General features: G+C 43.2%; 1 protein-coding gene across 1 annotated transcript in view; it reads right to left on the reverse strand.

The window, feature by feature from the left end:
- Nucleotides 1-13422, reverse strand: part of hsd17b4 (hydroxysteroid (17-beta) dehydrogenase 4) — a 16588-nt gene continuing 3166 nt past the window's right edge. The window contains exons 5-25 of the mRNA XM_086030353.1: nt 13150-13171; nt 13031-13077; nt 11419-11503; nt 10733-10920; nt 9241-9332; nt 9128-9152; nt 8849-8977; nt 5390-5499; nt 4699-4811; nt 4507-4630; nt 3586-3637; nt 3423-3494; nt 3252-3355; nt 3098-3163; nt 2918-2987; nt 2544-2650; nt 2109-2195; nt 1949-2032; nt 1735-1876; nt 1521-1648; nt 1-695 (exon numbers count right to left, since the gene is read on the reverse strand). Of these exons, the coding sequence (XP_085886479.1) occupies nt 606-695; nt 1521-1648; nt 1735-1876; nt 1949-2032; nt 2109-2195; nt 2544-2650; nt 2918-2987; nt 3098-3163; nt 3252-3355; nt 3423-3494; nt 3586-3637; nt 4507-4630; nt 4699-4811; nt 5390-5499; nt 8849-8977; nt 9128-9152; nt 9241-9332; nt 10733-10920; nt 11419-11503; nt 13031-13077; nt 13150-13171 (1937 nt within the window). The 3' untranslated portion in view covers nt 1-605. The remainder of the gene's footprint in view (nt 696-1520; nt 1649-1734; nt 1877-1948; nt 2033-2108; nt 2196-2543; nt 2651-2917; nt 2988-3097; nt 3164-3251; nt 3356-3422; nt 3495-3585; nt 3638-4506; nt 4631-4698; nt 4812-5389; nt 5500-8848; nt 8978-9127; nt 9153-9240; nt 9333-10732; nt 10921-11418; nt 11504-13030; nt 13078-13149; nt 13172-13422) is intronic.

Raw genomic sequence — 13422 nt, forward strand, 5'->3', positions numbered from 1 at the left:
TAAGCTTCAAGTCTTTATTTTATTAGAAGAGCAAACAGTACTACTGAATGTCCACATTAGCATTGATTAGAAGAGAAAACATCACATTTGTAGAAACATTTCTGTACAGTTGGTTCAATTCCTGTTAGGACCACTTTCACAAATCCATTTCTGTCAGCGCTTAGTGTGCTTCCAGAGGAAGAAAAAAATGGATTTAAGTCTGCTTGGGAATCAGTACATGACATTGTAATGGCACGTCAAGGTCGGACAAACGGGGTGAATCAGTCTAAAGGGAGTAACAAGTTCAATTACACATATTTTCTGACTTAATCGATATGGATCTCAGCTAACCGACAGGTCATTATTTTAACCAGGCAACCACCTTCAGGAAATAAGTTTACATCAGGGATGGGGAATCATTTTATGAAGTCCTCAGAGGCCCATATTAATTTATGAGCGGATTTATTACTATATATTATGAGTATTTTTATAAGCGTTCCATTACAGTAAGGTTTTGTATTTAGCATTTCATAGCGGGTAACAAATTCTGCCACCGGCTGTGTATGGGGTGTTGATTAACAAGGTAAATGGAACAAAGTGGATGGGTCGGCTCTTGTAGGAGGCACTCACAGCCTGGCGTGATCCTTCAGGATGACCTCCAGCTTCTGACCCAGCATGACGTTCCCTCGAATCTTGAGCTTGCCTGAGAAGAATGCCTGTATAGCAGAGAAAAAGAAACATTTCATATTTGGAGGAAATGTCTGTAACTAGGCAGCTGAAGCTGTGGACAGCCTTTTCAAAGATCCACAGACTATCTTTCCCCGGTCGCTCCTTTGACTGTAGGAGCTGCTGGAAAAGACCCTCCTTACCCGCAAAACAATGATCAATATGGAGCGCCGTGACCGGGTTATAAATTCGGCGCTCGCCCAAAACAGATGAAATGCTGCGGCGATATCAAATGACGTCCATTGATTACCCGCGAGTGCTTTGGTCTTGAAAGAGCCAACGACTGGCTTTTTATCTGATGTGATGAATGCAAGAAGTCTTTACAAATTGGTTACTTTCACTCACATGTACACAAAGGTCTCTTGGAGGAGACAGACTTCACCGCAAAGGTTCATTATTTCTGGAGAGTAGCCTTGCTGCTACATGAAAGCACAATACTTTCAAAGCCGACTTTGCCGTTTCAAAACTAAATGCGAAACACGAGAAATGGTTTAATACAGGAGCTGAATGATTCGTATTGGTTTTTGAAGACAATGTGTAGTGGGATGATGACATATCCATGTTGCATCCCTAACTGGGACCAAAAAGTAAGTTTTCTTCATTATATATATATATATATATTTTTTTTTTTTTTTAAATAAGCTTTTAGAACATATTCTTGAAAAATGTGCTTGGGTTGACTTCCTCTTTAATTTAATAGTTCATCAGAATTTTTTTCTGTCAAATATCAGAAGTGGTCTGAAAAAAATAAAATCCTTATCTTCGGGCCCTACTCGTAAATATGTCAAGGTACCACGCACTCTGCTCATTTCTACCTTCTGAGGGTTGAGTTTGTCTTGCACTATCTCCATGAAGTCATCATCTGACGCTGTGAACGTCACGTCCGTCTTCCCGCCGTAGGCACCGCGCTGTAGCGCACCGCTACCGTTCTTCAGATCGATTGCTAGAGGACGACCAGAAGTCCCGTTTTCAAACCGGAATTGTTTGAAGCACTTAATTAGGACCGGCCGTGTGTGCAAGTGCACTCACTCCAATCCGCGGCGTTCTTGCCGTCCTTCGTGATTTCCCAGCCGAAGACGGCGTTGACCTTCTTAACCAGCTCGCCGCCAGACTCTTGGATGCGGCGGCCGATCTCTGCGAACACCAGATCGCTCCGAAGGCCCGCCCCCGCCTATACCATCCAAAGAGGACCTTTAAAGTTGTGAGCTCCTTTTAAAAGAGGTGAAGATTCACACATACACACCTGTGGAAGACCGGGAGAAGTCTCGGCCGTTTCATGTAAATCGACGTAAGCGCCCGCAAGCACCACGGCGCCCGTCTCCTTTACCTGGACGAGACCAAAGAGCAAGTAAGAATCTGACTGACGTACTGAAAGTGTTTGGACTGGAATGATGCATACTGACTTTACACTGAATGTGAACTCTGCTGCCTTCCTTCCACATCTCCGTCTGCAGAGACTGACCCGGCATCACTGGCTTCACAAAGCGGACCTGTGAAGGGGCACAGAACTAAGCTTTAAAAACGGTAAGGGAAGAATTTGACGAATTTGCTTGATAGATAACAGAAAATTATTATTTTTTTTTAGAATACATGATCACACTCTCTTAGTTCCCGCCACATCCAGGCCATACATTAAAAATGACTGCTGGGTTACCATCTGTCATCAATAGACATCCCCATGTTATGACTTGCATACAAATTGCGTCATAACCCGAAGATTACCCGTTGTGCTTTATTAGACCACACTATTTTATTAAGCAAAAAAAAGAATCCAAAACTCTCAGTGTTGTGAGTTACTCTGATTTCCAGCAAAAGTGAGTGAAATCAATACTAGAAACCTTGATGGCCTTGAATCTGGAGGGGTCGTTGCCAGCAAACCGCTTGAGGACGTGTCTCGCTGCAAAGCCAAACGAGCACAAGCCGTGCAGGATGGGTGACTGGAAGCCTGAACAAAAATTACAACATGAGCCGCTTGGCTTTATGACTCGCAATTGACTCATTCTATCCCGATCGGTCATTTCACAGTGAATCTGAAAAAGCCTGGTACTAAATGAGTGAAAGGAAAAAGGACCCCCTAAATACAGACTAATTTCAGCCAGACAGGAGAATTCTGATCTTTGGTGTATTTTGACAAAAGACATGTTAGGAACTGCCTTACTGTCCCAAAAAAAAAAAGTATCTCCTTTTCATGTCAAAGCAATTCAGTTCTTGCCTCCCATGGCAGCAAAGCTGGGGTCAATGTGGAGGGGGTTCCAGTCCCCACTCAGACGGTACAAGGCTGCCTGGGAGGAAAGAGATGAGAATCATAAATCATAGTACAGGAGACATCTACAATAACAAGGCCTGGGAATCACTGACGATTCTTTTCACATTTGATTTGTTTCTTCCTCACCTGGTCATTAGTGGTGGAATCAACCAGCACTGCGTCTGGAGCTCGCTGAGGTGGCGGCACAAGAAGCTGCAGGGTTCATCCAACACAGCAGGAAGCGCCATTAATATTCCTCACGTCTTATTGCGTTGTCATAAAGGCACTGAACTTAACACACTTTGGCTTTCTCTGATGTCCTTTTCCCTCCGAAGCCTCCGGCGCCGACCACAAACACAGAGAACTGGTTGAAGCAGAGCAGCTCGTTGCCGCTGTATGTGTTCACTGAGAAAGGAGGGGAAGGACTTTTAGGAGCAGTAAGGAGCACAATCGGGGGAGGACCTGCTCTCACCGTCGAGGAGGATGACCGCCCCGGAGCCTTTGTCCAGCACGTCTGCAACGGTGGCCTCCGAAGTCAGTTGTCCTTCAAGTAAAAAAAAAAAAAAAAAAAAAAGTTCATCATATCAAACATTTGACTTTTTGGAGGGTTCAGGCTTATGTTGAGTGTTGCGTACCGGAGGTGGGAAGAGGTTTGTAGAGCTCGAGATACTGCTCGCCATGTAACACCTGATGCATGACATAGTACATACACGATCAAAAAAAATGTCAACACTGATAGTTTGAAAAAAAATAGGCAGGTGTAAAGCCTCAATTGAGGACTGGGGGGAAAAATGTGGGAAAAAAAAGAAGAAAAAAAACCATTCAATCCACCATCATACCTCATAAGCGCTTAGTTCAGTGAGCATCAGTAATTAAATTTTGCATTTTTTTTTTTAAACCTATGGATAATGACTTTTTACACTTGTGTGACAGCTAAGTATGTTAGAAAAATTTGGGATGCTAATCACCTTTGCGTTATAAGCCTTTCTAATGTTAAATGAATTTTAGCGTTTTAAAGAGGAAGTCAACCCAAAAATATTCTTTGCACTATGTATATGCTCTATGCACCTTCGCTAGTGTAAACATGACATCCTGCATTTCTGAAATATGAGTTAAGCAGCAAAAGCCACCCGTTTTTAGCCATCTCGGGGTGGTCATTTTGTCACTTTCTGTTGACTGAAAATGACATCACAAGTACCCAGGGCTCAGGTAACGACCAATCACGGTTCACCTATTTTCTGAAACTGAGCCATGATTGGTTATTAGCTGAGCCCTGAGCAACTGTGATGTTATTTTCAGTCAACAGCAAGTGGCAAAATGGCCGCCCCTTGAGATGCACAAAAACGGGTGGATTTTACCGCTTAACTCATATTCCACGAACGCAATATTAATCAGAATGCCGTGTTTAGACTAGTGGGCCTGCATAGAACATATTCTTGCAAAACAAATTTTAGGGGTTGACTTTCTTTAACTAATAATATTTTAATATTACTTTTTACATTTGTATGACCCAAGAATGTGAAAATCCCACTAGTGGTACAATGTGTTTTCGTCACCTGTGTGAAGTCAATGTTGAGTCCGGGCAACGAGCTCAGGCCGCCGTCCATCATGGCTGCCTGGGCAGGAATGACCCCGAAGGTTGGGAGGCAGCTAAAGTCCGGATGGCCTTCGTACAGGAACCTGGAGAAAACAATACGGTACTACAATGTTTCATTGAATACATCATCTAAGTAGCTGTCATCACACACCTGAGGTGGTCGGGGTCCTTGGTGGACATGCCCACGCCAAGCGCGTACAGGATGCACTGCGTGTGCGAGAAGCTGAACGTTGTCGCGGCAAGTTTTTGTCCCACTGCCGCGGTCTTAACACAAAGACAAGAGACGCTTAGATGCCTAGTTGCAAGACAGCGATGCATTTTTTTTTTTTTTTTTTTTTCCTCCCGTCTTTTGGCGCCTTCACCAAAAAGGCTCTTTTGAATTCAACTGATTATCAAACCGGGCTTCCCGTGAACCCCTCCGCCGACAACTGCTACTTCGTTAGTCTCACTACCGGCCGCCGTCACGGCTTTTTGTTCAGGTCGACGGATGCCACCGCTCCCGCTTTGCACAATGGTGACCAGCGGCCGCATGACAGGCGCTCCGAAGCGCTGACTGCCCCGGTTTAATTAAGACCGCCGTGGAGTGCAGGCATTGGGGCACGCGCTGCCTTTCAGCTCCGTGTTACATATTGGATCCCAGTAATGAGTCATTAATGTGCTTGGCCGCACACACACTGCTTATCTATACAATCAAATAGGCATTATGAATTCGACCATCGATGAAAGCTCAAAATTAGAAACATTTCCATTCATCTCGAAATGGATCATTTTAATGTGCTGCAAAGTTTGTACAACTCTGAAGCGGCATTGGCGCTTAAGGCTCGTTATATGCGTCTACTCACAGGGTTGCCGGCAGAATTGGAGGATGCAACAGGGGCAGAGGTCAGGCCGGCGGCAACATCACGTGCCGACTCCACCTTGGACAGTACGCTCACAACCGACTGAAGAGATTCTGCAAACGGGTGAGCAAATCCGGGTTAAGGCGACTAGTATTCTCAGTTCTGTGACAAATCGTGTCAGAAGTGCGATGGCACTCATGGTCGGACGTCCGACAGGCAGTAAGACGAGTACCCAGAATGTCATAATTCAAATCTGGGTTGATACTATAGTGAATCTTTGCAAATTCACCGATCCGTGGATTTTGTTTGGGCAGGTAAGACGTAATAAATAAAAAAACACGTCTGAAAATGATTTCTGCTGAAAAATACTGGTGACCTTATGTACATTTATTGTATTGCAGCGTCTTTTTGAGACACCCGACGGTCACGCAGTCCAAAAAATAAAAACATATAAACGCAACACTTTTGGTTTTACTCCCATCATAATCTTAACGCAACAATCTATATTTTTTTCTGTGTTCACAAAAGGGCTTTTTTTTTCCTCACAAATAATGGACACAAATCTGCGTAAACCGATTGAGCACTTTTTCACTGATATAATGCATCCACCTCACAGGTGTGGCATATGAAAATGCCGATTAGACAGCGTCGTTATTGCACAGGCTGCAATAGAAGGACACTCGAAATGTTACCTACAGTTTGAACACAACCACGGTGATAAATATCGGAAAATGTGACTGTACTTCAATAAAGATTCAACTTCAACGTATTACACACAAGGGGTGTTTCCAAATCAGATGGTGGACTAATGATTATTATCATCAAACATTGTGTTTTATGGGAGTAAACACAATCTGAGTTGGACCAATTCCAACATTTCTTAAATCAAGGCGCGCTAGCCTTTTTTTCTTTTTTTTTTTGCTCTGCGCAATGATTAAAATCGATGCGATGAAACATTTCAGCGCCACTAGGAAATAGAACAAAAAATAAATAAATCTCACAAGCAAGAGCTGAAGGAGGGCCGTCGTCGCCTGTTGGCAGGTAGTTATAGCAACAAGGTTCGGTAATATGCTACAAATGAGGAGGCAGCACAAAGCCATGCTAATGAGAGCGGCTAGCTCCCGTCGGGGCCACCGCCCCCGAGCGCTTCGACGCAAACGGCGCCGTCCTCGTTGCCGGCGCACGACTGAGCGGGATGGAGGAGGCGGGGAGAAATAACGCTAAATGATTATTACAACAATAATTATGTGTGACTCACTCCAAACACTCGTCACCTCGACTTGTTTTTCCCTCCGCTTTTCTTGACCTCTAACCGCAGATTGTCTCACTCTACTGGAGGCAAGCTCAGGAGGAATACTGATGAGTGGCTCGCAAACACTTGGGTTTCGATTTTGCACAACACACTGGTGTTGGCGTAATGTTTCCACTTACCTACTTACACCAATTACTACTTTCCTACCATCCATTTGATTACATTTTAGACTGCGATACATGGGCAGATTTGCTATAAAACATGAGTGTCTACCAATATGCTATACAGCTAGCCGTTGGCAGTTAATCAGCTGTTCACTTCCACCACTGCCAATAGCGATTCAGATCTTTCACTTCTCAACTTGAGAAGTTTCACCCTGCTATTCCTCGCCTGCCTGACGGAACTCTACTAGAATCTATCATTACACTGCTGTCTGCTATCAGACAGGTATGCCACTGGGGGGAGTTTTTGTACGAGGCTACGACTAGCCATCGACTACATGTAGGGCCAAAGACAACCACATTGTACCTTGTAGTTACAATTAATTCAATCATGATGTCACAATATTGGCAATAACATGCGAACGCGATATTAAAGTTGCCTCAATATATCATCGTCGTCATGTCATAATATTAATAGCAGCAAATCTGTTTAAAAGCCCAAGTTGTTTTCCATTTGTGCGGTTCCACAACCCTCTGGTGGTTAGTTTATTAGTGCAGTTTAATTTGATGCAATTTTTGGCCACCTATAATTGATGGATAGATGTTTATGGATGGATAGACTAATCGCCAGATAAAGAGGAACATAACACAAGTAAGTGCCTCAATATTAGGTGTTCGGTCATTGTAGGTCATCAATTTCTTTGCGAATGCTGTTATAGAACATTGTGATTTTTTTTTTTTTACACAATATTGTGAGCTTTTATACAGTATCGCGGCCTTTTAATATATCGCCACAATATCGCGATAATTATCGTATCGAGAGGTTCATGTCGTGATATCGTATCGTGACATTTGGATATAGTGACATGCCTATTATTCAAGCCTCACATAATGCAAGCCGGTTCCTCGATTCCGTTTTTGTCGCAAATTTTTGGTCAAATCAATTCAGACACTCAAAAATTTAAAAAAAGTGTTGATATCAGGCCCCGGAGCCAAACCTTTCTTTGTGAGTTTGACTGTGAAAAGATTCTAGTGGCCGGTAGCTGCTATATCTCGTAGTCATATCATTTTCAACGCCGCTTACCGTGTACATGGTGGTGTACTTCGGGCGAAAGGCGGACTACGCCCTGAAATGGTCGCTAGACAGTCGCAGGGCACACAGCCCTCTATTTAGTATTGAAGTTAGTAAATGAAACTTGCAATTACCTTTAGACAAAATTGTCATAAACTCTTCACCATCAAGAAAAAAAGAGAGTTGACTTTTTTCATTACACAAAGTATGAATTTTTTTTGGGGCCATATAATTTCAGTACAGTCGTAACCTCCTATACAGAGCCCTTACAAAATGGGTGCATCGGAATCATAACGGTCACTGCAGCATATTTATCCCTTCGTGACTTTTACACATAACCCAGTGAAGTGTTTTCACACAGCAAAACGGCATCCGGCAATAATTAGATGACCTTCGGCCCCGGCATCTGGTATGATTTAATACTTTCAGGAGTGGGTGCTTGAACGTCCCCCTCCCGCCTCAGCTTTGTGTATTCCCTTAAACACAGGCAGAATCCAGATACAGCTTTTCCCAAGGCAGAAAATTGCTCGGGTAGAATTCACTCCACCATTCTGTATCAGTGCTGTTTAAACTATACAGCAATCGGGGTGGGCAAAAAAGCAGAAAAACGCTTGCTTTCACAAGTGATTTTGACTGCCTGACAATCGTAGTCTGCCTTTATCCCAAAGTCATTTATGATAATTGGGTGTCTGTTGTTCAACTCCACACTGTCCCGGACAAATCGTTGCCTCTGTTAACGCTCCACTTTTCTGAAAGCGGAAATCGTCCAGGGTTGACTTTCTCCACCTATTCCAAATCGGTGCCACTTATATAGAATAGTCACAATGGGGGAGGGGGGGGATGTCTTTTACAAGCAATGTACCATTTCAGAATTGAAGCAGTGGCGGGGCACTTTTTTGCCCCATTTTGTTTGTTTGTGCCATAGTTTCAACTTGTAACCTTCCAGCGTCTGTCGCTAGTGCCAGAGATTCACTGACCTTGTACTGAAGTGGGATTGGTTGAGTCTGTAAAATCACAAACTTTGTCCCACTGGTCCCTGACAGCCTCGGGAGTCATGGGCTGGTTCCTCTGTCTGGTGATGCAGCCCTGAGTTCGCTCCCAGCGCACTGAACGCGCGCACACACACACACACACACACACGCGGACATTAAGAGGTCATTTTTAAATGCCGACAAGCGCAAATCTACCGGCGGTGCTTGCTCGAGGCGTATTAATAACAGATGCATGGGGACAGGACTAAAAACAAAAAGACTCACATTTGCCAATCCAGCCCGCACCAACCTGCAAGCAAATGACTCATCATAGAAACGTTGGAACAGGCTCGCGCCATCTTTCATTTATCGGTGGGAGTGAGACCTCGCTGCAATACCTCAAAGAGTCCTCCGTTTTCTTGGCATTGTTCATGACAGAGCCACAGCACCATGGGAGCCACGTACTCCGGCTTCAGCGCCGCCACCAGATCTAAATAAAACAAACGGTCGGAAGCCGCAGCCTCGTTTCAAGACGCATCTGCAGGGATCACTTCACTGCACAGCTAACAACACATTTTAGGGCAGAGCAGTGCACAGAAATAGCAGCTAGTTGTCGAACTACATTATCATTGGCATCGTTTTAGGAGTTAGTCATGCACAACCACGCGAAAAAAAAAAAAAAGGAAAAATTTAACTGTTGTGAAGGGCCACGTGTTCAGTCATACAGTATGTATGGTCTCTAGCGGTGGTTCTCAAACAAAGTACCACCATCAAAACCAACGTACAGTAGCATAGCAGGCCTCGGTCTTCATAAAGAGTTATTCCTAAAAAGTACATTTAATATTGTCGCTGTCCCGTGAAAAACAGGTGTCCGTTTTTTTCAATTTTCTTATTTTTTTACGTGAATGGTGCTTCCGCGTTACAGACGTCGCATTAACGTGAAGATTAAAACATTTTTCCAAAATTGGACATTAAGTGTTTTGCACAGGAAGGCGACGATATACTTAACTCATTCACTGCCAGACCCTCTTTTACCCAAACGTTTGAAAAAAGCTGAAAAAAATATAAATCAATTCCTGGGATTGAACGGCTGGACTGTGAAAAGACAAATAAATTCGTCTTTGGCAGTGAATGAGTTAATACTGTGTATTATTATACTTTAATATTGTAATAAAACACTAACATTGCCGAACAGTAGTTGAAGAGCGCGCTATCCAATCCAAAAATAAATTAAAACCACAAAGGAACTGTAATAAAAAATACCGAAAAAAACATATGTTTGATCATGCCTATTTCTTCCATCAATTTAGTCTAGCGGTGTTGTTAGCACATCTGCTTCACAGTTGAGAGGTTCTGGGTTCAAATCTTGGCTAGGGCCACCCTGTGTGGAGTTGTGCATTGGTGGCTTTTCTCAAAGTCATAGATTTAGTAAAGCCTCGAGAGGACTTTATTAAAGATGATCTGGCTATCGGCGCTAAAACCCAGCATATGGAGCCATGTGACTATGCTGTGCGATAGCAACAACAGACTGGCTGACACAGTACAAGGACAATAAACAAATTGGAAATTGTTGATTTTAAAAGCAGCTTGACGTCAACGTGCAAAAGTTGTACCTGAGAATCATTCATTTTATGGGCATGCTGGCTTGCAAAAAGAAGAGCCATAGCCCTCTTGTTACCATGGTGACCATGGATCATCATATTATATTAATGGACCAGCCTAGCCGGCTCAAATTCCGTTTCTAATTAACTCTCCCCATAAGAAACGATAGACAATTGCTATATATCCTTGCAGCGGTGGAAATTTGGCCGTTACACGGGGTCCTCAACCAACGGTTCCGATATATGATTGTTTTCCATTTGATCGGCGATACTAACTGAAGGTCCTTACCTGGAGGCATGACGGTCTCTGTGAGACGTGAGCCGGCAACGGGAGCGACGGTGTTGCAGTGGATGTTGTATTTGCGTCCCTCAATGGCCAGCGTGTTGGACAGGCCCAGCAGGCCCAGCTTGGCGGAGCTGTAGTTGGCTTGGCCGAAGTTGCCGTAGATGCCGGCGGCTGAAGCCGTCATGATGATTCTAGGTGGCGTTAATGCATAATGGCAGCCATCACATGGGAGTCGACCGGGGGGGACGTTTGAAAATGATGCGTGACAAGATGGGACGAGGGAGCCGAGGTCAAACCATTATGACAAACTCTTCTACTAGATATTGAAACTTGATTGTTCAAGACTTCTTGATTTTTTTAAAAAAATTTTTTATAAACCATGAATCAGCACCGATTCAGTTGAAAGGACTATTCAAATTATCCAGGTCAATCCTAAAAGCCGTGTAGCCATTTTTTTTTTTCCTGCTTTGATTTGCATATCCATATCTAATGTGCTGTCTGGGCCTTTTATGCAGATTCTTTTTTTTCTCGTAACACCGAAGCCAGCTGAGCTCACCATATTCGGGAGCATCAAGCAACTGATTTATGTTTTACTACCTCGGGCTCTAGACTGGCTCGAGTCTTGTCTTTACACTGCCGCGTTCTGTAAGAAGAGCGGTTGTGCACCAACACACGCGAGCGCGTCTTACCTGCCAAACTTTTGGTTCTTCATGTGGTTCCAGGCGGCGCGGGTCACCAAGAAGGAGCCTCGCAGGTGAACTCTGTGAATGAGGTCTGGAAACAATTTGAAACTGTCTTAACAGTACAAACTCAATTAAAATGCGCATACATTTCCTACAACGTGAAATTAAACGCTACATTGGCCATTCATTCATTAAATTCTTAAAGGTAATGAAACGCACTCCAAATGTATTTTGACACTTTTTAAATGCGTTGTAACAAATTGCAGGCATAAAAGTGACAATGAGTGTGCTCATTGTCTTTGTGTTTTACTGCTGCTGCTGAAAAGTGCAATGGCGGTTGGCTCTCGCACATGCGAGGGCTTAACGTAAATAAGTGTATAGGGGAGAGCGGGGTCATTTGTGCCAAGGGGCAAGTAGTGCCACCCCTGCGATTTAGAAAACCATAGAAGTTGGTCATGTGCCCACATATTTTTGAAGAGGCATCCATTTTGCTCATCCTGCAAAGAAGCGATACACATGGCTTCATAGGTAAGCACATTAAGTTCAAAAAAACATTTTTTTTTTGCCCTCCAAAGTAAAATTTCTATGATGTTTTTTTTTTTTTTATTGCTGTGTTTAAACAATTATTGAAAACAGTTCACATATTTTTGAGTGGTTTAGTAAGCTACATCCCGAGTCTACAGTTAGCATGATGCTAGCTCAAAACAGCTGGGGGACGCATTTCTTTCAAAATGGTGGGATAGGGGTCATTTGTGCCAAAGGCATCACTTCCCACAACTTATGATTATTTACTATATATTACTTTATTGTATTTAATTGTTATTGTACATTGCATTCTTACATTTGATCCATAAAACTAAGTGCCATTCTTAAATTTAGACCAAAATCCATCAAGCCACGCAGATACAAAAGGAAGACAGACTGGGTTTCAACTCCTCTGGAGGAGTTGGAAAGAGCAGTGAAAGAGGTGCAACAGGGGAAGACCAGATGTCAGGTTAGAAAGGAGATGAAGATCTGCAGTATGACCATAAAAACATATATGGATAAGAAAAAAAATAGGCTTGGTGGTTCAGCTAGAAGGAGCACAAGTTCACATTCCCCCGCAGCATTGACAAGTGGAAGGTCCAGTAGTAGGCCAGAAGATATTCAGATGCACTTAGGTGCTCATTTTGGAATATTCATTTTGTTCTGACCGTGTGTTCATGTGGCGCTAGGCCTTGTTAAAGTTAAAACTTTAAATAATCATTTAACAAGTACTTTTGTGTTAAACGTGTCTTCTTTTAAATAGCATTACCGTTTGTGAGATTAAAATGATCTTTTTTTACTTCATTTATCAACGGCACAATTTACCCGAGTGATTTCGGACTAATGGCACAATTTACCCCGCACTGGGATCAAGTTGTGCCACAAAACCACTTTTTTTTTCCCTAAAGCTATATTTCTCCAACAGTTTATTTAAGATCCAAAGTGATTGCTCCCAGGGATGCACAACATCCCAAACTATATGTACATATTTTAGTTGGAGGCATTCCTGTGATCCCCTTGCGTAAAAGGCACTTTAAGCAAAAAAAATAAATAAACCGGGCACCTTGCGTATTTATTCATTTCATGACCTTACCCCAATCCAAATCGCTTGTCCTGACGAATGAGCGGTCACGAAGGATCCTTCCAAACAGAAAGTGGTTTTAAACGGGGACGGTGATGGAAGAGTTGTTTTGCCACCATAAAATGACTTACCCGGCATTGTTTACGACAATATCTGAAAAACAAGATATTAGATAAGAGATTTTGTAGGTACGCAAGCGAGGGCTGTCAGAGCCGTAAACAAAAACATTAAAAACGACTATCCCACCACCAGAGTTTGCCCAGACTGAACGAAGCACAGCTCTGGAGCAGACTCACCCCCCCCCCCTTCCCACCCAAAAAAAAATAAAAAAAATTAGCAGGCTATCCATGATTAATGTTATTGATCCCCACCTGTTCCACTGCCGCTTCTGGCCTATTGATTAG

Source organism: Filicampus tigris, chromosome 5 (genome assembly GCF_054856515.1).
Source record: "Filicampus tigris isolate MCC_2025a chromosome 5, RoL_Ftig_1.0, whole genome shotgun sequence".
In the NCBI taxonomy this organism is placed as follows: domain Eukaryota; kingdom Metazoa; phylum Chordata; class Actinopteri; order Syngnathiformes; family Syngnathidae; genus Filicampus; species Filicampus tigris.